This window comes from Taeniopygia guttata, chromosome 15, assembly GCF_048771995.1.
Source record: "Taeniopygia guttata chromosome 15, bTaeGut7.mat, whole genome shotgun sequence".
Lineage (NCBI taxonomy): Eukaryota > Metazoa > Chordata > Aves > Passeriformes > Estrildidae > Taeniopygia > Taeniopygia guttata.
Genome location: NC_133040.1, coordinates 10,430,455 through 10,456,586, shown reverse-complemented (window position 1 = coordinate 10,456,586; position 26,132 = coordinate 10,430,455). Strand labels below are relative to the sequence as shown.

Sequence of the window (26,132 nt, the reverse complement as noted above, 5' to 3'; positions counted from 1 at the left end):
GGGGAAAGGGAGAAGAAAAATGTCTGAAAGGAGGTGAGGGGGTGCCAAGAGGATTTCTGGATTGGGATGCCCTTGACCTCTGCTTCCTGCTGCTCCCATGACGGTGACTTGGTGTGATTACACAGCAGGACGGCTCAGCGAGGTGAGCGGGAGCTCTGAGCCACCCCCAGTGCCGGAATCTTGGGGTGCGGGGGGCTCTGGGATACCCGGCAGAGAATCATCCCCCCTGAAACCCCAAATGGATCCCAAGCCGTGCCTTGGCGATCCAGGCGAACGAGGCAGTCACAGAAACGCGGGGGCGACACTCCCCGGCTCCTCTCGGGGTGCTCCGCTCCCTGGTGGAGCCGGGAGGGGCAGGACCGGCGGCGGCGGCTGCAGCGCGGAGAAGAACCGGGAGAGGGCGGAGGGAGCCCGGCCACGGCGGCCGGAGCGCGGCGGGGACGCGGGGACAGCCAGCCCCGCCACTGCCTCCATCCCTGCCCATCAGCACCCCCTCCACAACCAGCCAGGCATCCCCAAATCACCCCCTGCATCACCATCTCCCCCCTACCCAACCCTCGGAAAGCAAATAAAAGCCAGGCTCAGATTTTGGGGGGCATTTTCCAGCTCGGCACAGACGCTCACAGCCAAACATTTTCAGATGTTGTCACCCCCAGGTCCCCTCCGATGCCTCCGAGGGGGATGAAGGTCACCTGAAAAACATCACATCCCACCTCGAGATGTGCAAATGAGCCACTTCCAAACCACCCCACCCACCCTGAAACAAAATGGGCCAGAGCAGCGCAATTAAGGGGGAAGTTGGAAGGACGGCTGGAAGCGAGTAAAGGGTTTTTTGCACAGCAGAAGAAAGCAGCAATGGTTAAAAGCTGAGGGCAGTGCAGAGCGGAAGGGAAGCAGCAGCGCCTGAACGAGTGTGTGTGTGTGTGTGTGTGTGTGTGTGTGTGTGTGTGTGTGTGTGTGTGTGTGTGTAAGAGCATCTGCGCAGCTCCACATACACACAAAAAAAAAAAAATAGCAAAAAAGCAGAAGTCGGGAGTAGTGAATTAGCAGTTGGGGACTGAGAAAATCCATACAGGAAGCAAAATAAAAAAGAAATCTCAGGCCACTGGGGCTGAGGAGGCTGAGAGGGCGATTCTGCCATAGATGAAGTTGATAAAGAAAAGTGCGATCGCTGGGAGCTGGGACAGCCGCCCGCGGGAAGGGGGGCAGGAACCCGGATCCGCCAGACGCTCCTCCGCTCTCAGGAAAAGAGCCAGAAGGTGCAATTATGCATAAAGCAACGGCAGGAGGAATTAAAAAGCAGATTTCAAGGTAAGATTTTATCATGTCAGCTGCTCCCAGCCACTTCCTTGTGGGGTTTGGGAAGGATTGATTGGACGCAGAGTCACCTGGACCCCCGGCAATGCCCAAAGGGACTGTGGGGTTATGGCTCAAATCTGATCCGGGGGGTTTGCTGAGACTGGAGAAGGGCAGCACGGCTGTGTCCAAACCGGCTGTGGTCCAGGGGTGGCAAAGCTCCAGCAGGGAGTTTGCGTTTCATTCTTTTCTTCACTGGAAGATGGATTGGGAATGGATGGGGTGAATTTAAAGCACCACTGGGGATGGATCCCACGGGGGGTGACACACAGGTGTTCACAAATAGCTCACTGTGTCCCAGCCCACTCTCCAAGGGCAAATTCCTGCAGCTTCCACCTTCGCAACACCCACAAATCCGTTGTGTGGTGTCTGTGAAATCCCAGCTGCCACATCCCTGGGCTTCCTTGGCTTGGCACGCTGGGTGGGCAGCACACCCTGGGCACCACCACGGCTGCTCTGCCCGCCCAGTGTGAGTGGTCTCTGCGTGGGGATGTGTCCCTCTGTCCCTGGCACTGCTGCTGTGCCAGACAAGGCTTCGTAGGGGATGAGTGGGGGATGCCAATGGGCCAGACGTGACGGTACAGACCACAGTCCTGCCCTTTACTGGAAAAAGGTGCAGTGGAAGTTTATTTTCCCTCCATTTCCCGTGGCAGAGTGGGTGGCTGCTCCCCTGGGACGAGATGGCACCAGGATGGCTGAGCCTGACCCGTGTCCACCCACAGCAGTCCCCGGTCCTGCCTGGGACCAAGGGACACCTGTGACCGCTCTGTCACGGCTGCAGCCCTCGCCCACGGTGTGGAACAACTGTGGGTGCTGCGTCCTGATCTGCTCTGGCTGGACGTGGGCAGCAGCCTGTGCTGCCTTTCGCCACAAGATAATTTGGAAAATCATGACAAATGGGGTTTGAGACGACATCTGGCTCACTGCTGCCACCGCAGAGGTCCCTTGGGTCCCAGCCCGCGGAGCTGGGGAAAGATGTGAACAGCAAAGGGGGTATTTTCTTCCCGAGCCTCCAAAAGCCCCAGGCTCGGGCTGCCTCCCGACTCCCGGGGCACTGGGGCAGACACGCCCAAATCCACGGAGAAAACATTCTAAAAGTAATAAAAACTAAATATATTTATATATATGTAAAAATTAACAATAAATCCACTCCGGGAGCGCCGCCGGGCTGTTTGTGCCGCTGGCTCCGCGGGCGCGGATGCGATAAGATAAAGGCAGAAGCGGGGAGGGGCGGCGCGGAGCTGCGCGGGGCCCGGGAGGACGGACGGACAGACAGACAGACATACACACACACACATACACACACACACAGACAGACAGACAGACAGACGGGGCGGCCCCTCCGCTCCGCCCCCGCGTAGCCTCCGCCCCCGGTCCCGCCGCTCCGCTTTACATAACCCGGCCGGGCCGGGGTCCGCGCCCCGCGCCTCCGCCCGGCGGAAATGCGGAGCCGCCTGCCCCGGTTTCCTGCCTGAGCCGAGCCGTGCCGAGCCGTGCTGAGCCGTGCCGAGCCGTGCTGAGCCGTGCTCCCCGTCCCGCCCGCCCCGTCCCGGGCGCTCCGCAGCTCCATCATGGGCGAGCGGCAGCCGGACGCCTTCTCCTGCAGGTAACCGGGACGGGACGGGCTGGGCTGGACCGGGACGGGCTGGGCTGGACCGGGACGGGCCGGGCTGGACCGGGACGGGCTGGGAGGCCCCGGGAAGCGGCCGCGGCAAAGTGAAAGTAGCCGCGGGAGGAAGCAGCGAGGCGGCCGCTCCTGTAGTGAAGCCCCCGGAGTTTCCCCGGCAGCCCCGGGATGGATTCTCTCCCCCGGGGAACTCCGGTGCCCCCGTTCCGGGGGCGTGAGCCCTTTCCTCTGCCAACCCTCACGCCCTGACCCCATTTCTGTGCGGCACAGCTTTATCCCTGCCCTTTCCTCGGGCTGCCTCTTTCCAGGCACTGCTCACCCTTGGGGACCCGTGGGCTCCCCGCTCCCGTTTTCCTCGGGCACTCCCCGTTCCAGGGGCTCTGTTCCTCTGTGGGGTTCTCCATTCTGAGGACCCCCGTCCTTCTAGCAGCACACAACCCCGGAATCCCTTGACGTCCCCCATTTTCCAGCATCCGTATTTTGGAGATCCCAGAGCAGGGGGTGCAGCCTGCAGGCAACCAGCCCTGCTCCTCTCCTCTGCCTCCCACCGGACCTCTGCAGCCCCGGCCATGGGGGTGACCCCTCTGGGAGGGTGCAGGACCAGTGGGGTGATGTCCACCTGCCCTATATTGTGGAATGCTGTGCTGCCCAGGGGGGCCATGCCTCGCCTCTGCCCCTGTGCCTGCTGTGAGTGCCAAGCAGAGCTGCCACCTGGAGCCTGCCAAGCAGCTCCTCTGACTCTCTGCTCCCTGCGGACTTTGTTGGCCCCGTGGCTTGGCAGGGGCTGGGAGCACGAGGCCGATGCACCAGCGGTCAGCATCCCTGCAGCCTTCCCATGCCCTGCCAGCGTGCCCAGCCCTGCCTGTGCCAAATCCCATCAGGGTCACCCACGGAGAGCCTGGACCCACTGGCTCATGGCAGTGACACGGTCATCGCAGCCCGGGCTGGGATTTACTGTCAAGGAAACCAGGATGAGTTGCTGAGCTGCGATTTCGATATTGTTGTAAATTGATTCAAGATGTGCTGGAATTGTGGGCTGGTGGCCTAGGGACTTTCTGGGGCTGCAGCCAGAGGAAGAGGTGACCTGTGTGGGGACCTGACGCTGCCAGCTCCTGCATGTCCTAACTGCACTTGGATTTGCTGGCAGGAAACGGGATTGGTGTTTAAAGGCCTATGGAATTAGTGGCAGGTTTCACTTTGACTCGTTTGGGACTAGAACAATGCTTTGGGTTTCTTTTTAACTTGTTTTTGGGGCAGGAGAGACTCATCCCTGCGCATTTTCCCCTCCCCAAAACTTCTTCTATTTTCTCTTTTACTTTTTCGTATTTATTGCCTCTGGTAAGATCTGGTTTGGTTTCACCAGAGCCCACAGTGCTGTAGGTCTGCCAGCACCCTGTGTTGTGTTGGAGAGGTTGGGGTGTGAGTTCCAGTGGCTTTTGAGAGAGCAAATCCTCCCCACCCACACACTCGTGGGACTGATGGACACCGTGGAGCTGTCGTGACAAATCCCAGTGGGTGACACAAAGTGAAAGTGCAAGCGCTCATCACTCAGTGGGGTTTGTGGTGCTGGCGGCGCTGCCACAGCTTGGCAAGGAAAAAAAGCCAAATCCAGCAATCCCTGGGAGGCTGCTGTGTGTCCACAGGCTGGCTGGGAGCTCAGCTGCTCCCTGCTGTCCCCAGGGACCCCCAGGCAGCTGCTCCCCTGGGAGTGCTCCCTGCACCCAGTTTCTCCCACGCCTACACCGCAGCGATTCATTTTGTGCAACAAAACAAGCCCTGTCGAAAGAGGCCACCCCCCTGCCGGGCTTTTCCCCACAGGCAGTGGGTGTAGGAGAGTGTGATGGCGTAAAACAGGCTGCAAGGTGCCAGACACCACGATATGGAGGCAGGCTCAGGGTTTTTGGGAGCTGGGCTGGCCACGGCTGTTTGTGTTGCTGAGCTGCTGTGGGCCGAGCCAGCGTGGAGCTTGGATTTGAACTGAGATGGGTTTGGGTTGTGTCCATCCTGTCTGTCCTTCTGGAGTGGTCAGGGAAAGCCAAACAGGTGATCTTCCCTCGGATTTGAAGTGCTGTAATATAACCCACACCCCCAGAGGTCTGTGGTGCTGCTCAGCCCACACAGAGCTGGAAATTAAGGCCACTCTGGGTCTTTAATACAGAAAGTTGTGTAGTTCCAGGAGGCCAAATGAGAGGAGTGTGTATGTCCTGTGAGAAAGGGGGAGAAGGAGGGCAAAATCTGCCTTCCCACACTGGCTTTTAACTGATTTCCTCCAGCCTGTATGGATGTTTGGAGCTGGGGGATCTCTCTGTCCTGCTCCTTTCTTGCTTTTTAACTTGCTAGTTTGGTTCAGCCAAAAGAGAGACGGGGAAACTCCTGTGACCCTGTGGGATTCTCCAGCTTGTGTGGAAACAGCTAGAGGGTCCCAGAGAGTGATGGTGCTGTGCCATCACCCTCTATGAGACCCAGAGGATCCTCACCATCATAGAGAAGAGGAGGACAATGCTGGGCAGTTTCTGCTGTGGATTGTGCTGGCACTGGCTTTGACTGTAAATATGTGGGTGTATCTCACATCCCGTGGCTGCAGCCAGACCCTTTCCCCACCTCTCACCCTGCACCAACCCCTTCTGCCTTCCTGGGCATCATCTCCATGCCCACCCCCAAATGGGTGCAGCACCCTGCTTGTCCCCCTCAATCCAGGGGTGCATCCAGATGTTCTTCCAGCATCTGCCATCGCTGGGGGATTGGGATGCAGAGAGGAGCTGCACCATCCCCATCCTGGGGGAAGGATCTGCATCACCCAGCCCTTACAAGCCCACCTGTGGCTGGCTGGATCCCCCAGGGACCTGCATCCCCCCGAACTCGCCGTGCCAGATGCAGTTCCATTGAAAAGTGCCCTTCATTGTAACCTGGCCTTTTATAGCCGCCTCGGAGCGGCTGCGGGGCCGTGCCAAGAAAGGCTGCAGCCGGCTCAGAATAGCTCTTTTCATGGAGGACATCCTGGGAAGGAACAATGTTCCCGCTCTTGGGATTGTGGGAACTTTGTATTTCTGCCACTCAGGAAGTGGGGAGCTGTGGGGCCGGCCAGGGCGTCTCCCAGCCCCTCGCTTCGCCCGCTCCTGAAAATAGTCCTTGGGATGAGTTTTGAATATTCCTGTGCTTCTAAAGGGAGCTGCAAATGCCTCTGGACAATTCTCCTCCAGTTGGGAACAGTTATTTCTGGGAGAGCCGGCGCATCAATCACATTTCCTATCCATGACACCAGTGTGCATTTTCCTGCTGCGGAACTGGCGGCGAGCGGGGCCGGTTTCATTTTCGGGCGGTGGTGCTGCACATGCACAGCGTGTGAGCAGGGCTGGGCACAGGGCACCGCCACAGCCACGTGTGCTCTGCACCCTCACACTTCCCCTCGAGGCTGCATTTGTGCTGCTGGGTGCTGGAGGGTGACCTCCACACCCCTGCATGGCTGTTCCCTGGTGGGAAGGTGGCGAGTTGGATCTGGCAGCTCCTCCGTGGTGAGGCCAGCTGGCTCTGAATGCTCATCCCCTGGGAGTGGGTGGCAGGATTGTGGCGCTGGCTCCCAGCACTGCCCTGGCACTGCTTGGTGCTGCCAGCTCCTCTGGCTGCAATTAAACAACAAATGCATTTACGGGGACAAATAACCCATTGCCGGATCCAGGCGCAGATTCCCGTCCCGGCTGGTGCTGGCACCGCCGCCGCAGCAATGCTCAGGTTGGGCAAGAGTTTAAGGGAAGATCCTGGGGGTGGCTGGGCTGCAGGGCTGGATTCTGCACGAGCCCCAGCTCGCTGTCCCAGCCCACATCAAAGCCACCGCACCCGGTCCGTCCCGTCCTGCTCTTCCTCGAGTTCCTGGCCCAGCACCCCAAAACAATCCCAGCACCCCAAAACAACCTCAGCACCCACAAACAGCCCCGAGGTGGGGCAGGCTTGGTGACGTGCAGGGATGGAAGCCCCCCATCCCAGCTAGTCCATGGTGTGTCCAAGGATGGGCTGGATTCTCCACTCGGAGCAAATTAAAGCTATCAGAAGTACTTCATCCAACCTGCAGCATGACCAGGAGCTCCTCACAGGAACTTATGAGGAATAAAATGTAAATTCTGCCTTAAAGCCACTGGCTGCTGGATTCCAGCTTTGTGGAGCACAGCGGGCTGGAGGAGGGAGAAGCTCACCCGGCAGCGGGAATTCACATCCCTGTGGATGTTGCTGCTGAAACCTGGGGCTGAGCAGAGGAGCGGGAGGCTGCTGTGGTAACTCCAGCACGGATTCACCCGGGATTGCTGTTTCCATGTGAGGAGTGCGCCAGGCAGAAGCAGCGAGGTCGGCACTGTGCCAGAGCTGGGAGGAGGAAGCGCTGGGGAGTGTCAGGCTGGAAAAGCACGTTGCTGCTGGAGACGGCCTTCGGCTGCTTCCCACCGCGTGGCACAGACGAAGCCCGGCTTTTCCCGAAGCGAGCCTGAAATCTTAGAAGGCGAATTCCCTACCCTGGGAATCTCCCAGCTGCCCGAGGAGCCGTTCGCACGGGTGCCTCGCTTCATTCCCGCATTTTGCGGGAGCATCCCGCTGAGCGTGCCGGCGGCGTGGGCGGTGCGGCGGCGATTCCCGGGCGGCGGGAGGAAGCGGGGAGGATACCGAGAGGATGCTGAGTCACGGGCGGGCTGGCGGCGCTGATAGACGGGGCCCTGCCCGGGGATTCGGCCGGGCTGCGGCGGGAGCATGCCCCGCACTGCCGGGACGCCGGACGGCCCCGAGCTTTGGGCGGCTCTTCTGAGAAGCCGGGCCCGGCGAGGCTGGCGGGGGGCAGATAACATCTCCCCTCGCCTGCAACCTTGGCGGGACGTGCTCGGCAGGGCAGCGGGTGGGCAGAGATAGAGCCCCGCTTCCCGGCGTTATCGCCGCCCCGGCTGCAAACACCATCCCTTGTGCCCGCACGTTCCTCATCGCCAGCTCGCTTCCTCCTGGCCCCTCAGGGTTTTTGTTTTGTCTTTTTTTTTTAAAAAAAAAATTCCTCCCCCTGAATACAATCCGCTTTTCCTCCCCTCCCAGCAGCCGGGGTGCTGCTGCTGGAGTTTCGGGGAGGCGGCAGTGCCTGTGCCGGCGCGGCAGGATCCGGGTGGGTTGGCCGATGTTTCCTTCCTGAGCGGAGTGCACGGCCCCGATAAGTGCCCCGGGCGAGCACGAGGTTCTCTGGTGAGCAGCGGGGCCGGCCCTGGGGAGCACCACTGCCGGTTCAGCCGGGCACGCCGGGCCGGCTGCACGCCAGCCACGGTGCCGCCAGATTGGCCTCGCAGCGAAATCTGCTGGGGGCAGAGATACGGTGCGGTTTGCCAGAGCCCGGCAGCTCCCCGGCCCCGCAGGCAGCAGAGCATCCCCGCAGGAACGCGCTCACCCCGGGCAGTACTGGCGGCGTGGCCGCTTCTCCCCAGGCCGCTGGGGCCGGGAGGATCTGGCAGCGAGGCGACTCCATCCCTGGATTCCTGCAGCTTTTCATGTTGCTTCCTCCCCTCCCGCCCCCGTTCCAGTTTTATCGACTCGGTTGAAATCGGTCCCTGGAGGGAAACCCATCGGCGCTGCGGAGCCTTGGCAGGAGCCGGGCGGATGTGGCCGGGCCGGGCGTCCCCGCGGGCGGCGGGCAGCTGCCGCCAGCTGTGCTGGCAGGAAACCGCGCAGACACCCCGCGCAGGTGGGGAAACTGAGGCACGGCCCAGCCAGGTGGGGATAGGCGTGTAAAGGAGCTGTGGAGGGGCTCGGGGTCCCCGCGTGGGCCGCTGCTGGTGGTCATTCCGCTCACTAGGAAGCAGCTGTCTCATGGCCATTTCCAATGTATGAGTGGGAATAAGGCAGTTTGAGCGGGACCACAGCGTCCCGCAGGCCCCTGAGGATACACGTTCCCAGCGGGGTGCGGCCGCTCCAGCCTGGGGTTGAGGGGGCAGGGGACACATGGGGACCCTGGGGCTGCCCTCACTATCGCTGTTGCTCTGTCTTGCAGCGCGGCCGCCTCGCTGGAGCCTCGGCAATGAATGGGCACTCGCTGCCGGCCGGCACGCCAGCGCATCCCCGGGGCTGGCATGAGTTCTGCGAGCTGCACGCCATCAGCACCGCCAAGGAGCTGGCGCGGCACTACCTGCGCTTCGCCACCGAGCACCCGCACCATGATCTCCTGGCCGCAGAGAACTTCTCGGTGCAGTTCACCGACCTCTTCCAGCAATACTTCTGCCACGAGGTGAAGGAGGGCATCGCCATGAACCAGCTGCGCATCCTGCCCGCCGGCCCGGCGCGGGATTACCGGGACACGCACCGGCGGCACACCGACGCTTCCCTGGGCACGGTGGCCACCAAAGCCGAGGCGGAGCCCGGTGCCCGGCCCGAGCAGCCCGTCCGAGCCCCCGAGGCTGCTCCCTCTGGGCTTCGCAAGTCCTGGAGCTCGGAGGAGCTGGCGGGGCCGGCGCGGAGGCCGTTCTCGCTCAGCCAGCTGCGCAGGAGTTGGCGCAGCCTCTTCCGACGCCGCTCCTCGGACGCGCTCCCCGGGGATGGCGATGGGGAGGCGGCCGAGGCGGCTCTCAAACCGGGACTGGGGAAGCGCATCCTGCCCTGGGGGCTGTCCCGGGAGCAGCCCCCCGAGGTGCGCAAGGAGGGGCTGCTCAAGTACGGGCTGCTGGATGAGAATTCCCTGGACAGCGGGACGCGCTGGCAGCGCTGCCGCCTGGTGCTGCGGCGAGCGGGGCCGCCCGACGCCGAGGAATTTGTGCTGGAGCTCTTCGACCCGCCCAAGGTAAGGAGCTGCCACCTCTTGTCTCTTCCAGTGATGCTGCGAGTCCCTCGGAGCATCCCACAGGGAGGAGCAGTGCCACGGTGCACCCAGCACCACGAGGGGCCTGGATGGGTTTGCTGTGCTGGGCCTCGTTTATTTAACACCTCTGAGAAAGAGACAAAGCCACCCTTGCAGGTCTTGTTTGGGGAGTGAGGGATGCTGAGACCGAGGTGTGCTAATTGCTGCACTCGGTCATTATGTCATTGCATTTCTCCCTGCTGGGACTCCAGAACTGGGTTTTCCAGCTGGAAGCACTGTGCCTGCCTTCTGAGCTGAGGATAGAGGCTGGTGGCCTCCATCCCGCTCATCACAGCCTCATGGACTCACTCCACCAAGGTGAGGGGCAGCCCAGTCTGGTGAGCCCCAAATTCACCCTGTCCCCTGTGCTGTGCCTTCAGCAGCCTGAGCATCTGTTCGCCTGGGCAAGCTGGGGGAGGAAAGGGAAAATAGGAATTAGACTCTGTGCCTTTCTCTGCTCCCAGTGGGATCCATAGTTTTACTTTTTGTGAGGAGTTTTGTGACTGGAAGTTCAGCTCAGCTGCTGCAGGGAGCTCCCGTGGTGCTGAGACGTGGCTGGAGTGGAGATGATGCAGGATGTGAGGGAGTGGGGAGTGATGTGGGGGGAGTTGGGGTGTTTAATCTGTAAAAAGATGGTTCCTCCATATGGCAGGACTTGTACAGGCATGATGGGATGAATTTTCTCTCTGTTTTTTTTTTTTGGTTTTTTGTTCTCATTTAACTTTGATGACAAACTTGTGCTTTGGAAGGAGGAAACCTCCGGTTGAGCTGGAGCCTTGTCCCTGCCTTCAGGGCAGCAGGGTCAGGGAGCAGCTGGCTGAATTCCTGCTATTTCCGTCAAACGACTCCAATATTAAATATTTGAAAAAAGAAACAACATCAAAATTGTAACATCTGAAAGTAAAAGCTGCTTTTGCTCCGTCATGTCAAGGGTTGCAGTTGTTTGTCCCTGTGGGAGTGTGTGTCCCCATCCCAGGGCACAGGGAGGTCAGAGGCACTCTGGGGCACTTGGAGGGTGCTCCAGCAGCTGGATAGCACTGCCTTTCTCCCCTCCCTCATCCTTTTCCTCCCTTTCCCCTTTTTTATTTTTTTTTAATCCCCTTTTCTTTTTTATATCTTATTTTCATTTTTCTTCCCCCTTTTTCTTTTTTCTTCCTCCTTTTTCTTTTTTCACTTCCCCTTTTCTTTTTTCAATTCCACCCCTTTTTATTGCTGCCCCCATTTTTTCTCCCTATCCCCCCCTCTTTTTTTTTTTTTTTATCCTTTCCTCCCTTTTTCTTTCTTTGATTCCCTCCCCCTTGGGAAGCAAGCCCAGCACATTTTTCCTCTCCCCACATTCCCTGCCCAGCTTTGACCCAGGGGTGGGAGACACTTCAAACAAGACACTGACCGAGTTCCCCCAGTGCTCTGAGCATTATTCCTTGCAGTCTCCATGGGATGGAGATTTCCTGGTGCTCCACACCAGCATGAGGCTGGAGACCCCAAAGCCCTGAGCAGGGGGTTCTCAGCCAGGCCTGCGGAAGTGGGGGATGTTCCTCGCTGGATTTTGCAAGTCTGTGGATTAAATTGCTTCCTGTGCAAATATTCTCAGGGCGGCTCCTTCCTTTCCAATTCCCTGGGCCAGGGCCAGCTCGTTTCTCCTTTACAGCACAATCAATCCAGACCCTTTCCCAGTAACTGTGGTTGAATTCCAGGGGTGGTGGAAAATCCCCCACGGTGCTGGTGGCTCCCACTCCCCAAACCCAGCATGGGGCAAGCCACGGAGCAGTGAGAACAGAGCAGTTTGTTGAGGGGTTATTTTCCTTTAAAATAACTAAATAACACTCAACAACCCCCTGGGAATGGCTGTGAGGAGCCCCCTCCTTTCCATCCTCCTTTGCCACTGCCTTTTCCCCATCTCGTGGGTCTGTTCCTGATTTGTGGATTCTGATTTGTGGATTCTGTTGATCACCATAGAAAATTTATGGTTTTAAATAAGCAACTGTAAAATCTGTTCTTGGGATTTTTCAACCCCAGCTGATCTCTGGACTGTGAGGTTGGCCACCCTCAGGGTGCCTGGAAGCACCTTTCCCCCTTCCTCCTCTTTCTTCCCTCTTCCTTCCCCCTTCCCTCTCTTCCTTCCCCCTTCCTCCTCTTCCCCCTTTCCACCCTGTAAATAACAGGATACAATTGAAATTTCATCTCAGCCTCAGGGCTTTACAGCATCAAGCCTAGGCCCCAAATATCCATCCCCTTGGAATGACCTTGGAAAAGGCAGGTGTATGGAGAAAAGGAGGGGGGGGTCCTGCTGATTTTGGCAGCTTTTATCTTAATTTTTTTTCCCTTTCTCCTGGTGCTCCAATGGGGCCTCCGAGCTTAATCCTATAACGTGCCCGGCATCAAAGGGAGTGGGGGCTTTGAAGAGCCCTGATCCCATTTAGTGCTTGGGTGGCTGTGCTGGGTGAAGGGGTCAGAGAGTGGAGAACGTGGCACTGCCTGCAGTGGGCATGCCCTGCCCTGGCGTGTGCCAGAGGAGATGAGGATTTTGGGAGAGGGAGCAGCTCCCCTTGCTGTGCTCACAGCCACAGCTGGCTTGGCTTTGGCATCGCTCTCTCCTCCCTTGAGCACTGCAAAAATGATGCTGCAAAGGGGATGATGGATCTCTCCTGGAGAGGGGCACTGCCTGGCTGCAGGGCACAGGACTGGGGCAATGTGGGGACATTCCAGAGGTCAGAGTGTGGTGATGATGCTGTGTGGAAGAGCTGACTGAATACAGGGATTTTGGGATACCTGTAGCGCTTGTCTGTATGGCTATAAATATATATATTTATATCTGTCTATATAGCCTGGGCATGGTCCTGGAGTTGCACCCAGGTGGATTCTCTGATGTCTGCTCTGAGGACAATGCTCACCAATCCTCCCTGCTCTCCTTGGAGGCATTAAGGGTTTTCTCCTCTCCCACACCATTTAATCCCATATAACCTTTAGGACTAGTACCTCTGAGGTCTCTCCACCTTCACAAATTCCAACCAAAGCTGGCAAACTCATATTTGTCAGCTCTGGGGCTGCCCTGTTCCTCAGCTGAGCCCCAGCCCTAAATACCTCTTCTATGGCCAAATCCCAAACTCCATGGCTTGCAGCGGAAATGTCCCGAGCAGTTTCTGTTGACCAGATGTTTGCACAGGAAGGGGAAGGGAAATGGGATTTGCATTTGTGCTGCTTTCTTTATGGGGTTTTAATGAAATCCAGTGCGTCCCACAAACTGATGGCACGCCGGGACTGGCCGGGAAGGCTCTTCCGGAGAGAGCCCTTGGAGCCTCTGCCACAGCTCAAACATCTTTGCTGAACCACGGGAGGAGCAGTATTTTTATCTCTGCTCAGTGTGAGGCTGCTTCGACTTCCTTTTTTTCTCTCTTTCTTTTTTTTTTTTTAATTTTTAAATTTTTTTTTTCTTTTTTTACACCTTTCACCTGAATCTGGTTTCTGAGAACTGCTGCCTCCTGAGCCAGCAGGTTCCTGTCCCCGATTTTTGGTGCTTGGGGCTGTGAGTGACAACTGCTCAGGCATGGGGTGAGGCACATCTCAGTGTTTTGGTACCCATTCCCTGTCCCTGCTGCTCCTGGAGCTGCTCGAAGGTGGCCTGAGTTACTCAGCCAAGGAAAGGCAGTGCTGGAGGGGGAGTTTTCTTCTCTGGAACACCTTGAGAAGAGTGTTTCCCATTGATGGGAAACACCTCAGTGCCCCATCATCCCATCCCTGGTCCAGGTTTGTGTCAATCTGGATCCCCAGGGACATCATTCCTCTCCTGGCATCCTTTTTCTGGCATTCCTGGAGACTTCATCCCTCTCTTGGCATCTCCAGGGGCTGCATCCTGTCCTGATGCAGCTGGAGATGTCCCTGCTCACTGCAGGGGGTTGGACTCATTGACTTTTCAAGATCCTTTCCAACCCAAACTATTCCGTGCTTCTGTGATCCCTCTCCAAACATCCTGCTCCCAGCATCCCTCTCCTGGCATTCCCAGGGACTGCATCCCTTTTTTGGCATTTCCACGGGCTGCATCCCGATCTGCTTGGTGTCCCCTCTTATTTCAGAGGGGTTGGACTGGGTGGCCTTTGAAGGTCCCTTCCAACCCTTATTATTCCGTGATTCTGTGATCCTGCTCCGGCATGCTCAAGGATCGCATCCCCTTCCTGGCAACCCCAAAGACCACACAGCCAGGAGCTGGGAAAACTGCTGGGATGACCCTGGAGGGGTTTGAGTGTCCTTCAAATCCCTGGGGAGAGGCAAAACCTTCCCCAAAATCCTGGGGCAGCCTCTCCCCAGGCAGGGCGGGCGCATCCCTCCCTGCGCTCTCTGTTCTTCGAAGGCACCGGGGCTGGGCGGCCTCAGGGCTTTGTGAGATTTTGGTGGTGACTTTTGCTCTCTTCCCCCTCCCTCCCCCCCCAGCTCTGTTTTTGGGTATCGAGGGGGGTGGGAGGGAGGGCGAGGAGACAAAGGTTATTTGTCATTTATTAACCACAACTTTTTCCATCCTTGGTCATGCACGGAAAAAACAGTTTTAGCAGCGTAACCACAGCCCCGGCGCTAATTGCTGAAGAGCAGAGTTTCTTATTTTGGAAACTGTTGCTGGGATGGGGCTTGCCAGGGTCTGGGTGTGAGGGGAAGGGTGCAGGATGGACCCCAATATCTGCCTCATTGAACTCTGGGGTTTTTAACCCCATCCTTTTAACCCCATCCTTTAAAATCTGCCCTTCCTGGGGCTGTTGTCCTGCTGCTGTGCCCACCCTGCCTATCAGGGTGTCACTCACAGGGATGCTGCAGAGCTGCTCGGGGTGGAAAGCACCACGTGCCAGCTGAGAATTGGGCAAAAAAAAGGAGATATTGGGCAAACCACAGGAAAAGAACTGGGAAAGCACACAGGGAATGCATGGCTCGAGAAGAGCTGTGGGTGCTGCTGGGTGCTGGGTCCCCACAGCAGATGGGAAATGCCTAGTGGGGTTTTTTATGGGTGGTTGTCTCTCTTTTTTCCCCCTTTTTCTCTTTTTTTGTTTTTTTTTTCTCTCTCTCTCTCTTTTCACGGCCCAGGATGTGGTTGTTTCAAGGCTGAGAGCTGCTTCTTTCAAAGGTAAATATTTATGAGAGCCTGCGCAGGCAGCGCGGGGTCTGGAAGGATTCAAGGATTCATCCCAGCCCCGGTGGGGACTCAGCTGGGGTGGACCCTGCTCCTTCCCACCAGGCAGGTCCCACCTCCAGCGTCTGTGATGTTCAATGTCATTTTGGGATTGTGTTAAAAAATAGCATTTTGGACAAACTCACTTCCTCCAGCCCCAGGCAAGGGGCAGGAATGAAAATACCCACCCAGTGGGATTGAATGCTCCCATGTGGCCTTTTGAACCTTTTCCATCATCCTGGGTGATGCAAAACCTTGGGGAAATCCCAGGACACCCCAGAGACTGTGGGGAGCCTGCAGAGTCTGTGCTGGACCCCCTCATTCCTGTGGGGCTGAGGTTTGGGGTGACTCAGTCCTGCCTGCAGCAGCTCCCACTTGCATGCAGACACCTTGTTTACTTTCCATGCTCGTTATTTATTCCAGGAAATTATTAAAGCAGCCCACGCTGGAACCAAATCTGGCATAAAATAAATTAAAAAAAAAAAAAATCAAGGGTCTGGCAAAAGCTGACTGTTTACAGACCTTGTTTATAGCCCCCTCAGCCCTGCTGTGAGCTGCTGGGCTCGCTGGTTTTGGGGCTCTTTGCAGGGTTTGGGGAGCGTTGTAGGATTTTGGAGTTTTGCAGAGGTTTGGGGAGTTTGGGAACATTGGCTCATTCATGGAGAGCAGGGAGGATAATCAATGAACAGAGGAGCCACCAGCTCCAGGGATGGGTGGGAATTCCTGCCTGAACGCCCCAAATGCCACCCCACAGCCTCACCCCGCGGCTCTTGGGGTGCTGTTTTGCAGCACCCCAGATTAATTGAGGAGGAAACGGGGCTGGGGGCGGTGGGGTCAGGGCTGTGCTCTCTCCATCGCCGTTCACAGCCGCCCGGAGCGGGAACAGAGGGACCTTTGTGCCCCTCCGCCCCCGAGCCAGCGCTTCAGGCCGGCACAACGGTGCCCCTTGTCACCAGCGCCGGGCACGGTCCCCTCGGGGACAGCTCTGTCCCCTGCCACGGCAGACAGGGCGTCCTGGAAACTCCTTTGTGCCTCTGGCATCGGGTTGAGGATGCTGGCGGGGTTTGGGGTGGGCAGAGAGGGTTTTTTGGGGGGATATGGATGCTGAGCTGGCACAGCAGCAGGAATCACCTCCTGTGCTCCTGTTTGGCAGTCGGGGAACCTTCAGGCTCCAGTTCCCCAAAGCCAGAATGGAGCTCAGGGTGGTGCTTGCTGCTGTCAGGTTTCCAAATGAGCAGTCTCCACCTGCAGAGAGGCAGGAATGTTTTGGGAATGTGTCACCCTGGGGCCACGGGGAGCTGAGCTGGGCTAGGGGTCCCTGCAGTAGGTATGGAATGCCCAAATCAGTGGGATCCCATCCCTGTCCCAAAAACCAGCATTGGCAGGGGCTGGCTGGGGTGGGTCTCTCCTCTTGGGATGAGTTGTGCTGCAAACCCCTGAGGAAGAGCCCTGGGATGGATTCACTGTGCTGTCAGCTCCCCTGGAGCTCTGGGATCAGCTGCTGGAGGAGAGAAGGATTAGTCAACTGCAGATCCCTGAAGATGAACACCAGAATTAGTCATGGTGCAGATCCCTGAGGATGGATAACTGGAATGGTTGTGGTGCAGATCCCTGAGGATGAACAGCAGGATTAGCTGTGGTGTAAACCCCGAGGACACATTTTGGGATTATCTGTGGTGCAAAAGTCCTGAAGGATGAGCGTTTGGTTTAACGATGGTGAAATTCCCAAGGGAAACCACGTGTGGGATTTTCTACCACACAAAATCCCTGAGGATGAAGGCTGGGATTACCTTTGGTGCAAACTCCTGAGGGCTCTGGCTGCTCCAGCAGGACCCTTGGAGCCCTCACAGCCCTGCAGGGCCCTGCTGCCTCCCCCTGCCCTGCCCTGGCACCAGGGGATGTTTCCCACCTGGTCCACCTGGCATTTCCTGGAGAAGAGCTGTGTGTATCCATGTTCCTGAAAAACTTCACAGCTTCCCCCAGGGCTGCAGGCACAGGATATGGTTTTGTATCCATCCAGCACGGCCAGGCCAGGCCAGGCCAGGCACTGCAGCTCAGCTGAGGTTTGTCCCTTGCGTAAGGGCCACAGTGATTTACAAGAAGTGACAAATCTCATCCATATCCATTGGGGACCTTGCACAAGGGCTCAGGCACTTCCCCACCTCCCGTGGGTGACTCAGAGTGGAAGCGAGAGACAACGTGGGGAAACCCCCGGAGCTGGAGGGGGCTGGGGGCAGCTCCTGGTGCTCTCGAAGGATTTGCTCTGCACAAACTTGGCCTGATGGCCCAGCCACTGCCATCATCACTGTGACAATGCCATCATCACTGTGACAATGCCATCATCACCATGCCACTGCCGTCATCATCAGGGTGCCACCATCATTATCACCGTTCCACTGTTACCATCACTGTGCCACTGCCACGGTCACCATGACATTGCTGTCATTGCCGTGCCACTGCTGATGTCATCGCTGTGCCAGCCCTGCCAGGCCACCACCCTCATCACTGCACTGCTGCCATCATCACCAAGCCACTGCCATCGTCACCGTGCCACCGCTGTCATCATCATGCCACTGCCATCGTTGCTGTGCCACCACTCTCATTTTTGGAGAGCTGCCTTCCCCCTCACCTGAGTGGAAAAAGCTCCCCCAGCACCCTCAGTGTCCCCTGAGCATCCAGACAGGACGTGCTCCTTACGGCAGCAGCTCACAGCTCCGTGGGGAGAGCGTTTCTGGCACGGGTGGGCGAGCTGGGAGGAGCTTTGCTGTGAAAAACACCATCAATCCCAAATATCCAGCATGGAGATTCAGACTCTCCATGTGGAAGCTGGAGCAACACCTATAACATCCTAAACATCCCACCCCACCCTGAGCATCCTGAGCACACGGAGGCAGGCAGCAGCGGGCTTTAGTCATCCCTGCAGTGCTGCTGGGGCACCTCTTGCCGAGAAGAGCCCGTGGGTGAGCCCTCGGCGTGTTGAGTGTGCACTTTTGGTTACTGAGAACTCCCTTTCCCGGTAGCGGCGCATCGAGCAGGGCATCTTGCGGTCAGGTGCGGCGCCCGGCAGCGGGGGCACCGTGCCTGCGGTAGCACTTCTCCGAAGCCAGCCTGGCTTTTCGGGCACCATATCTCTGTGCTGCATCATTTCCTTCTCCATTCACGCTCCAGCCACGCTCTCCATGCTGAGAGACGCAAGGGGCTTCGCCGAACTCCCTTTTCCTGGAATTTCCCCGTTTCCTAGCAAGCCGACCCCCAAGGCTGCGGTTGGGATGTTGATAAAACCCGCTCAGGGTCATGCCGGACGTCACAGCTCCTTGTGTGGGAAAGTGGCCAGGACGAGAGATCCTTTCACCTTCTCCACGCAGGACTTTGCACAGGGCATGGTTGTGTTCCAAAGGTGGCAGAAAAATCGAATTTCTTGGGGATCAAACCCCGGCACCAGCGTGGCAGCGCAGTGACAGTGATTGCAGCACAGCACAGCACAGCACAGCTGCAATCACTGTCACCAGCGGGACCGGGGCTGCCGGAGCCACCGCGGTGTCACCAGCCCTGTGCATGACGCCGTACACCAGCGACTTCTAAGAACTTTCTTCTCGGTGCAGCTCGGAGCTGATAAGGGCTGATCCCTCTCACGCTGCGTTTCCGGCCCCAGAGAACACCGAGTGCTGGGCTGAGAGAGGGAGGGAGGAAGGAGGGGGGAGGAAAAACAAACAAAAAAAGGCACAGCTGAAGATGGTGTGGTTGGGTGACCGAGGAAGTGTCCGGTGGGGACATTTTGAGTGTCATACAGGTGGTTGGGGACATGGTGGGGCTGGGTTTGCTGTGAGTATCATCAGCTCGGAGCAGAATTTGGGCAGTTTGGTTGGCAAATGCTGTTGTGGGGTGAAGTGGCACAGCCCAGCGCGTAGGGACACTGTCCCTGTGTAGGGACAGTGGCTGTGGAGCAAAGAGGGCCACTGGAATCAGCATCCCATGGGATGATAAACCCACTGTGTGAATCACAGCCAGCCAAAATTTTGTGGTGCAGCAAGCCTGGCATGGGGGCATGAGCAGGCCTTGCACGTGGTGGCACTGCCTGGGCTTTGCCAGGATGCACGGGATGGCTCTGGCCTTGGGGCTGAGCAGGGAGCCTTGGCTCCAGCACCCAGCACCACTGGGTGATTTTTTGTCCCTTTCAGGGAATTTTTGTCCCCCGCTGGCACCCCAGATCCTGTGCCACGTGCCGCAGCCTCCTGGCAGTCAGCGGGGCAGCAGAGGAACCGAAAGCTGCCGCAGGGATATTTTAGCCTTTGTGGAAGTGTTTGCTCAGCACTTTGTCACGTGCCTGTGTCGGTGCCAAACCCGCTGGGGAGCTCTTGGCAGGCCACTGACCCTCACAGCCACGAGCAGGATGTTCCCCTCCTGCACCCCAATTTCCCCATCGCTGCCACATCCCTGCAACGTGCTGGGAACCCCCTTCTCCCCCTTCTCCTGGGACCCCTGAGATGGGTCTGGATGTCACTCAGCCCCCCTGGCAGTGACCAGGCAGTGCTGTGGGGGTATTTCCTTGCCACAATGGGGTGTCTCCTCACCACACAGGGTATTTCCTTGCTGGTGAGGTATTTCCCTCCAGAGCTGGGTATTTCCTTGCTGGTTGCTGTGCCTCGGGGTGGCTCCTGGACCTGGGTAGAGAGAGCAGTGGGGTGTGGGGCAGTGTTTTGGGGTGTGGGGCAGTGTTTTGGGGTGTGGGGGAGTTGGGGCTCAGCTCTGTGTTCCCCCTCACAGGGCTCCAAGACGAAGCTGCTCATCGCCTGCTCCGCTGTGCAGGAGGTGCGGAGGTGCACGCGCCTCGAGATGCCCGATAACCTCCACACCTTTGTCCTCAAGGTAGGACCTGCTGAAAGGCTCTGCAGCCACCCCACCCCCGAGGCCTTTCCCACCCTCTGGGGCACATGTGGCTCCCAAAAGCTCCCGTGCCAAATTTCAGTTCCTCTTCCCATCCCGGGAGGGGATGCACAGGGGGATGTGGGGTGCAGGGCGGGGGATGTGCTGTCCCTGCTGGAGTCCTGAGCACGGGTGGGTGGGTGGGTGGGGGATGCACGTTTCTCTCTCTTTCTCTGAAGACCTCATGTCCCTCTCTGATGTCCCCCAGGTCACCAATGCCACCGACATCCTGTTTGAGGCAGGGGATGAGCAGCAGCTCAGCTGCTGGACGGCCGAGATCCAGGAGTGCGTGCGCAGGGGGTAAGCGCCACTCGATGTCCCCGAGCCTGGGGATGGGGACAGTGCCTTTGTGTCCCCAGTGCCACCACTCAGCCTGGCTTCTCCCGTCCCCAGCAGGTCTGACACGGGTGACCCTGAGCTCCTGATGTGCCGACACCCCGACCCTACAGCCGCCAGCCCCACCGCCAGCACCGACCCCGTCAGCCAAGGTGAGCTGGGGACACCCAGGGGACCCTGGGGACAGAGTATCCCTCACTAGGGGGTCACCACATCCTGCCATGGCTGGGCTGATTGGCCTTCCCCAAATGGCACGATGAGGGGATGGGGGCGATGGGCAGGGGTCCCATTTCCCAGGGATACTCATCCCTGTGCCTGGCAGGGACGGCTCCGGGGGGCCCGGGGGAGGCGGCGGGGCCGAAGATGGAGCAGTTCCTCTCCTCCTGCCCCTGGTTCCACGGGCCCATCTCCCGCGTGAAGGCGGCTCAGCTGGTGCAGCTGGGGGGGCTGGAGGGCCACGGCGTGTTCCTGGTGCGGCAGAGCGAGACGCGGCGCGGCGAGTACGTGCTCACCTTCAACTTCCAGGGCAGAGCCAAGGTACGGGCGGGACAGGGCTGGGATGGGGAGGGGGATCTCACAGGACAGCCCCTGTCCCACCACATTGCCACCCCAGGGAGGTGCTGCCTGCTCTCTGCCTCGATGCTTGCAGTGGGGTGCTGCCCTTCTCCCAGGGGATTTTGTCCCAGGCTGGGGATGCAGCACATGGTGCTGAAGCCATTTGTGTCCCCCATCCCCAGTGTCCCCACCGCGTCCTGGAGCGGAGGGAGGGTAACGGGTCCTGCTCCTCTCCGCAGCACCTGCGGCTGGCGCTGACGGAGCGGGGCCAGTGCCGTGTCCAGCACCTCCGCTTCTCCTCCATCGTGGAGATGCTGCAGCACTTCCACCGCTTCCCCATCCCGCTGGAGTGCGGCACCGCCTGCGACGTGCGGCTCTCCAGCTACGTGGTGGTCCTGCCCCAGGCACAAGGTGTGCGGGAAGGGAAAGGAAGGGAAAGGGAAAGGGAAAGGGAAAGGGAAAGGGAAAGGAAAGGAAAGGAAAGGAAAGGAAAGGAAAGGAAAGGAAAGGAAAGGAAAGGAAAGGAAAGGAAAGGAAAGGAAAGGAAAGGAAAGGAAAGGAAAGGAAAGGAAAGGAAAGGAAAGGAAAGGAAAGGAAAGGAAAGGAAAGGAAAGGAAAGGAAAGGAAAGGAAAGGAAAGGAAAGGAAAGGAAAGGAAAGGAAAGGAAAGGAAAGGAAAGGGGAAAGAAAAGGAAAAGGAAAAGGGAAAGGAAAGGAAAAGGGAAAGGAAAGGAAAAGGAAAAGGGAAAGGGAAAGGAAAAGGGAAAGGAAAGGAAAAGGAAAAGGAAAAGGGAAAGGGAAAGGAAAAGGGAAAGAAAAGGAAAGGATAGGGAAAGGAAAATGTTCCCATGGGACACAAGGTGTGCAGAAAGGGAAGGGGGATGTACCCCTGGGATACAGGGATGGACAGGCCCCGGGCTGGGTGTGGGTGCCCCAGGGCCAGCCAGAGCTGAGCCCTTTGCTTGCTCCTGGAGTGGGGAAGTGGAAGCCTACAGGGCAGTGGCACAAAAGGTGACTCCCAAGCTCCCAACTTCCCCTTTTGAGAAAGGAGAAGCTGCTCCCAGCCACCGGCTGCAGGGGGGGGGTCACGGGATGCACCCCACATCCCCAGAGAGGGGGTGACAGGAGCATCCCCCTGACCAGCATCTCCTCTCTCCACCCTCAGCTCCTGGCTCCACCACCACGGTCCCCCTCCCTCTGCCCTTCCCGGGCTGGAACCCCGAGTTCAGCCTCGTCCCCTCCAGCTCCTCCTGCCCTCACGGCCCCGACGAGCCCCCCGGGGGTCCCCCAGCGGAGCAGATCTTCCACCTGGTGCCACCACCGGCCGAGCTGGCACAGAGCCTGCGCCCGGCCAGGGCCACCACGGCCACCACGGCCACCACGGCCACAGCCACCGCGCCCCGGCCCCGCGACTCGGACTATGAGGTGGAGGCACCGGGCCGGGGCCACGTCCGTGCCATCGACAACCAGTACACGCCCCTCTGACCAGCACGGCGCCGGCACTGGGATGCACTTTCAGGTGGAGAAATCCCAGAGACCTTCTGGGGGATCCATCGAGAGAAAGAATGTACCTGTTTCTTCCTTCTGGTTAGGGATTATTATTGTATTTTTGCAAGGAAGGGGGTAATTTTTCACTCCTGTACGGGTGTGCTCCCTCTCGTTGGCCTGTTAAAGGGCCTCTTATTGTTGTTTTTGTTGTTTTTATCGAAGCTTTCTCATTACTGTTTACACAATGCCGCTCGTGCCTGTGCTGGGCCCGGTGTCCTGCCTGTCCCTGACAGCGCCCAGCCAAGGAACCAGGGGCTTGTGTTACACCCATGGAATTGGAGAAAGTTAAAAACACACCAGGATAACAAGAAAAGAATGATTATAAATTCATTGCTGAGTTGCTGCTCCAGGCCTCATCCTCCAGCCCTGGCTGCTGAACCCACCAGCAAAGCCCGACCTGAGCTGAGCTCCCATCTAGGGTGGTGAGCAGGGTTTGGGTTTTTTTTAACTAAGGCAAAAAGTGGCTTTTTCTTGCTTTTCCTTTTTAACCCAGCACAGCTGTGGTCACTCCCTGCGCCAGGCAGAGGGATCCTCATCCTGCTCTCCCAGCTGATTGAGACTGAACACTAATTGCTCCATCCTTAGCCATGGCACCAGCTGAGAACTAACACAGAGACTGACACAAACCTCTCCTGCTGGCGAGGGAGGGGTTTATCCCATTTTGTCCTAGTGATGGATGCGTTCTATCCCAGTGATGGAGGCTTTTTATCCCTGTGGTGAATGGGTTTTTATCCTGGTGATGGAGCTGTTTTATCCTGGTGATGGAACCGTTTTATCCCAGTAATTTTAGGCACAAATCTAAAGTCAGTTTTCCCCTTAAAGAACCCCCCTACTCTCACTTGCCTTTTTCCCCCCTGAACACCCTGTCACCAGGAGCTTGGTGGCATTTAAGGCTCCACAACAGCCTCTTGCAGGTGATGGGGGTCCCTGGGGACACCTCCTCGCCTGGAGGAAAAACCTGTCCAAATCCCTGGGTCTCAGCATCCCCTGATCCCAAATTCTGTCCCCAAACTCTGCTGCTGTTCCCAAGCCCCCAGGGCTGCTTCACCTGCCTGGGGCAGCCCTGAGAGAGGAAGCACTTCTGAGAAGCTCCTTTATTTTAGGAAAGAGGAAGGGCTGGAGCCGTTGCGCCACACAGGAGGGGATGTTCACAGTATCCAACTTCCAGATTTCCCAGCACGGCCTTCCCTGGGATTTCGGATGCAAAACTTGCCTTGAGATTGCCTTACGGAAAGCTTTTTTATTTCTATTTTCCTTGAAATTGCAATAGAGGTGGGAGCCCTCAGGAGCATTAACATTTAGCAATTAATTCGAAAACCAGCAAACACAAAGCCTCGTTGGGCTGAGTTAGGGAATTCCACAAAAATCCAGCCTCTGGGACAGGCTTTGCAGGTTCTGGGTGAGCCCAAAGTCTGAGACAAGGTCAGGAGCTGAAGGGCAAGGCCAAAATATCTGGGACCAAACAACCCAGGAAGCAGCTGTGAGAGCAAATCTGGGTTTATAAATCAAATTAGGAGGCTGGGACAAACGGGAACCATCAACTGGAGAAACCATTTAGGTTTTCCTTTTGTGCCTCCCCATTGCTTGCTCTTGTTCTCTCCTGGGCTTTGTGCATTTAGAGCAGGCAAAGGCTTTTTTCTCCCCTCGTTTCTATACACTCATGCCTGAAACTGGAGCATTAAGAACACATTGCACTGGTCCTGCAGCACTGCCAGCCCTGGAGAGGCTGATGGAGGAACAAAGCCAGCCCTGTCCTCGCTGGGCTCCTCAGCTGTATCCGCATCCCATTCTCCTCCCTGGAGCAGCACAAAGGCTGCAGCCAGAGGCAGGAGCACATCCCCGGGGCTGCCTGGTGCCAGGCAAGGCAGCTCCCTCCCAGCCTCATAAATAACTCCCCGTGCTCTTGCATTTGTGGGGATGGGGAAGGGAAGGGGGGACAGCACAGCACAAGTTGTTGTTTCCTTTCTTTGCTTTCTGCCTCCTTCCCAAAGCCTTGGAAAACACAGGGATGTGCTAAATCCTGCTAAGGTTGTTGGTTTTAGTCCCACTGAGCTCCAGGGAGCTCCTTTCAAAGGGGTTTTCCCCCAAAAGGCGAGGTGGAATCACCCGAATCTCCCAACATCTGCTAAGGAAGGACAGGCTGGGAAAAGGCAGTGCTATTCACATCCCAGGCCAGATGAATCCAGAGAAATCCTTGCCAGATAAATCAGATGCTGCTGGGGTGGGTTGTTTTGGCACGCCAGGACTTTATTGTTCCAGTGCCAGAACTGAAAGATGCGTGTGCATGTGGTATTTTTAACCTGCAGCTTAATTACAAGGGGGTTCTCCGCAGTTTAAATGGAAATTGCTGTGCTTGATTAGTAAAATACACTTTGGGTTCATTATCTCCCTGTCAGCCACTTCCCCCATGCAAACAAACTCCACTGGGGGAGAACTCGTGTTCTCCCCACCAGTGAGCAGCGGGAGAGCCCCTCTGATTATTTAATAGCTAATTCCATCCCCAAACTCACCCACAGGCAGCCGAGGGCTGTCCAGCCCTGCCAGCTCCACCAGCTCCTCATTCCAGATCTACGGCCAGCAGGACCTGAGGGCATTTTGGGGCTATTTCCCAAGCTCTCAGGGGGAACTGAGTTTGAAATGCTGTTTCTCCTAGAAAACATCTGGCTTGTGACACAGGTCAGAGCACGACTCTGCTCCTGCCAGCACCTTACTCCAGCCCCGAGGTGCTCACTCCTCTGCACTGTAGCAGTGGACAAAGAGCATTAAACCATTCCACCCTACGGAATAGAAGCATTTTGCAGGAATTTTTATATTCTTGTGACTTGAGAGAAGAGCCCAGGGCTGGGCAGGTTTGGTTCCCCAGCCCCTGTGGGGCTTTTACTGGCATTTGTGAGAATTTTGGGAGGAGGGGAGGCCAAGGGCAGGTAGCCCCTGGTCAGGTGTAGGCACCGGTTTGTGCCTTGGCCCTGGAGATGGACACGTGGAAGACGAGTTTGGATCCCAGCTGGGGAGCCAGGAGCCTCTTGGAGCTGGGCTGAGCCCTGCCCCATGGCCTTCCATTTCATCCAGCTCCTCAGGACAGTTTTTAGCAATAAAGATGAAAACCAGGCAGTGCCTTTGCTCCGTGACAGCAGGGACTTGGTTTAGGGCACAATCCAAAACTTGGAATTCCTCCCCCTCCTCTTCCTCTTGCTGTTTGCTGCTCCTGGTGGTGGCCTCTGTGTCCCCGAGGGTGTCAGTTCTGAAGGAGCTCCTGACATGAAGCATTAGTTGATGTCTCCATCCCTCCCTCCCACATCCCAGCCCTGTGGAACAGCCCCGGCAGGAACCAAACACTGACACCACCATTCCTCACCCATCCCTTTGGACTGAAGCCATTTTGGGGTGAAACTTCTAGGAAAAGATCCAGGGAGAAGCCAAAGCTTCTCATTCCTCATCTGGACCACCAAACCCCGGTGGCATCCAGCATTCCAAGCTTTTAGCTTTGATCCAAACAGCCCCAACATTCCCCAGCAGCTCCCAGAGGCAGGGAGGTGACTCTGTATTCCCTAACTCAGCCTTCAGCAGGACGATTAAAGCCAACAATTTTGTTGGGAGTGTATTAATTTGAAAGTTCTACTTTTCACCTGCACAGAAAAGTTCTTCTTGTATAGTAATTTTTTTTCTATATATTGTTTCTGTATGTACTGTACAAGTAACTTATTCTTGAATAATGCGATTTTACCATAATATTAAAAAAAAAAAAATCTGCTCTTAATAAACTGTTTTTAGAACTTGTTTCTCACTTGTAGTGTT

General features: G+C 57.2%; 1 protein-coding gene across 4 annotated transcripts; it reads left to right on the top strand.

Annotated features, from left to right (window-relative positions):
• The first annotated feature begins 977 nt into the window (after positions 1-977).
• Positions 978-26,121, top strand: SH2B3 (SH2B adaptor protein 3). 4 transcript variants are annotated; one of them, XM_041719413.2, is made up of 8 exons: positions 978-1,311; positions 8,988-9,770; positions 19,741-19,842; positions 20,108-20,199; positions 20,293-20,387; positions 20,558-20,772; positions 21,030-21,201; positions 21,955-26,121. In XM_041719413.2, exons 2-8 carry the CDS (start codon positions 9,015-9,017, stop codon positions 22,272-22,274), a joined length of 1,752 nt encoding a protein of 583 aa, XP_041575347.2. In that variant the 5' UTR covers positions 978-1,311; positions 8,988-9,014; the 3' UTR covers positions 22,275-26,121. The 4 variants fall into 4 exon arrangements, with proteins under 4 accessions (XP_041575347.2, XP_072792168.1, XP_072792167.1 ...); XM_072936067.1 differs by lacking the exon at positions 978-1,311 and adding an exon at positions 2,836-2,962 and having other exon boundaries at positions 20,296-20,387; XM_072936066.1 differs by lacking the exon at positions 978-1,311 and adding an exon at positions 2,836-2,962.
• The last annotated feature ends 11 nt before the right edge of the window (positions 26,122-26,132 follow it).

Coding starts and splice junctions, on each gene's coding strand:
- SH2B3 (XM_041719413.2), top strand. CDS start 9,015: ATGAATGGGCACTCGCTGCCGGCCGGCACGCCAGCGCATCCCCGGGGC. Junction 19,843..20,107: donor TCCACACCTTTGTCCTCAAG/GTAGGACCTGCT, acceptor GATGTCCCCCAG/GTCACCAATGCCACCGACAT. Junction 21,202..21,954: donor GGTCCTGCCCCAGGCACAAG/GTGTGCGGGAAG, acceptor CTCCACCCTCAG/CTCCTGGCTCCACCACCACG.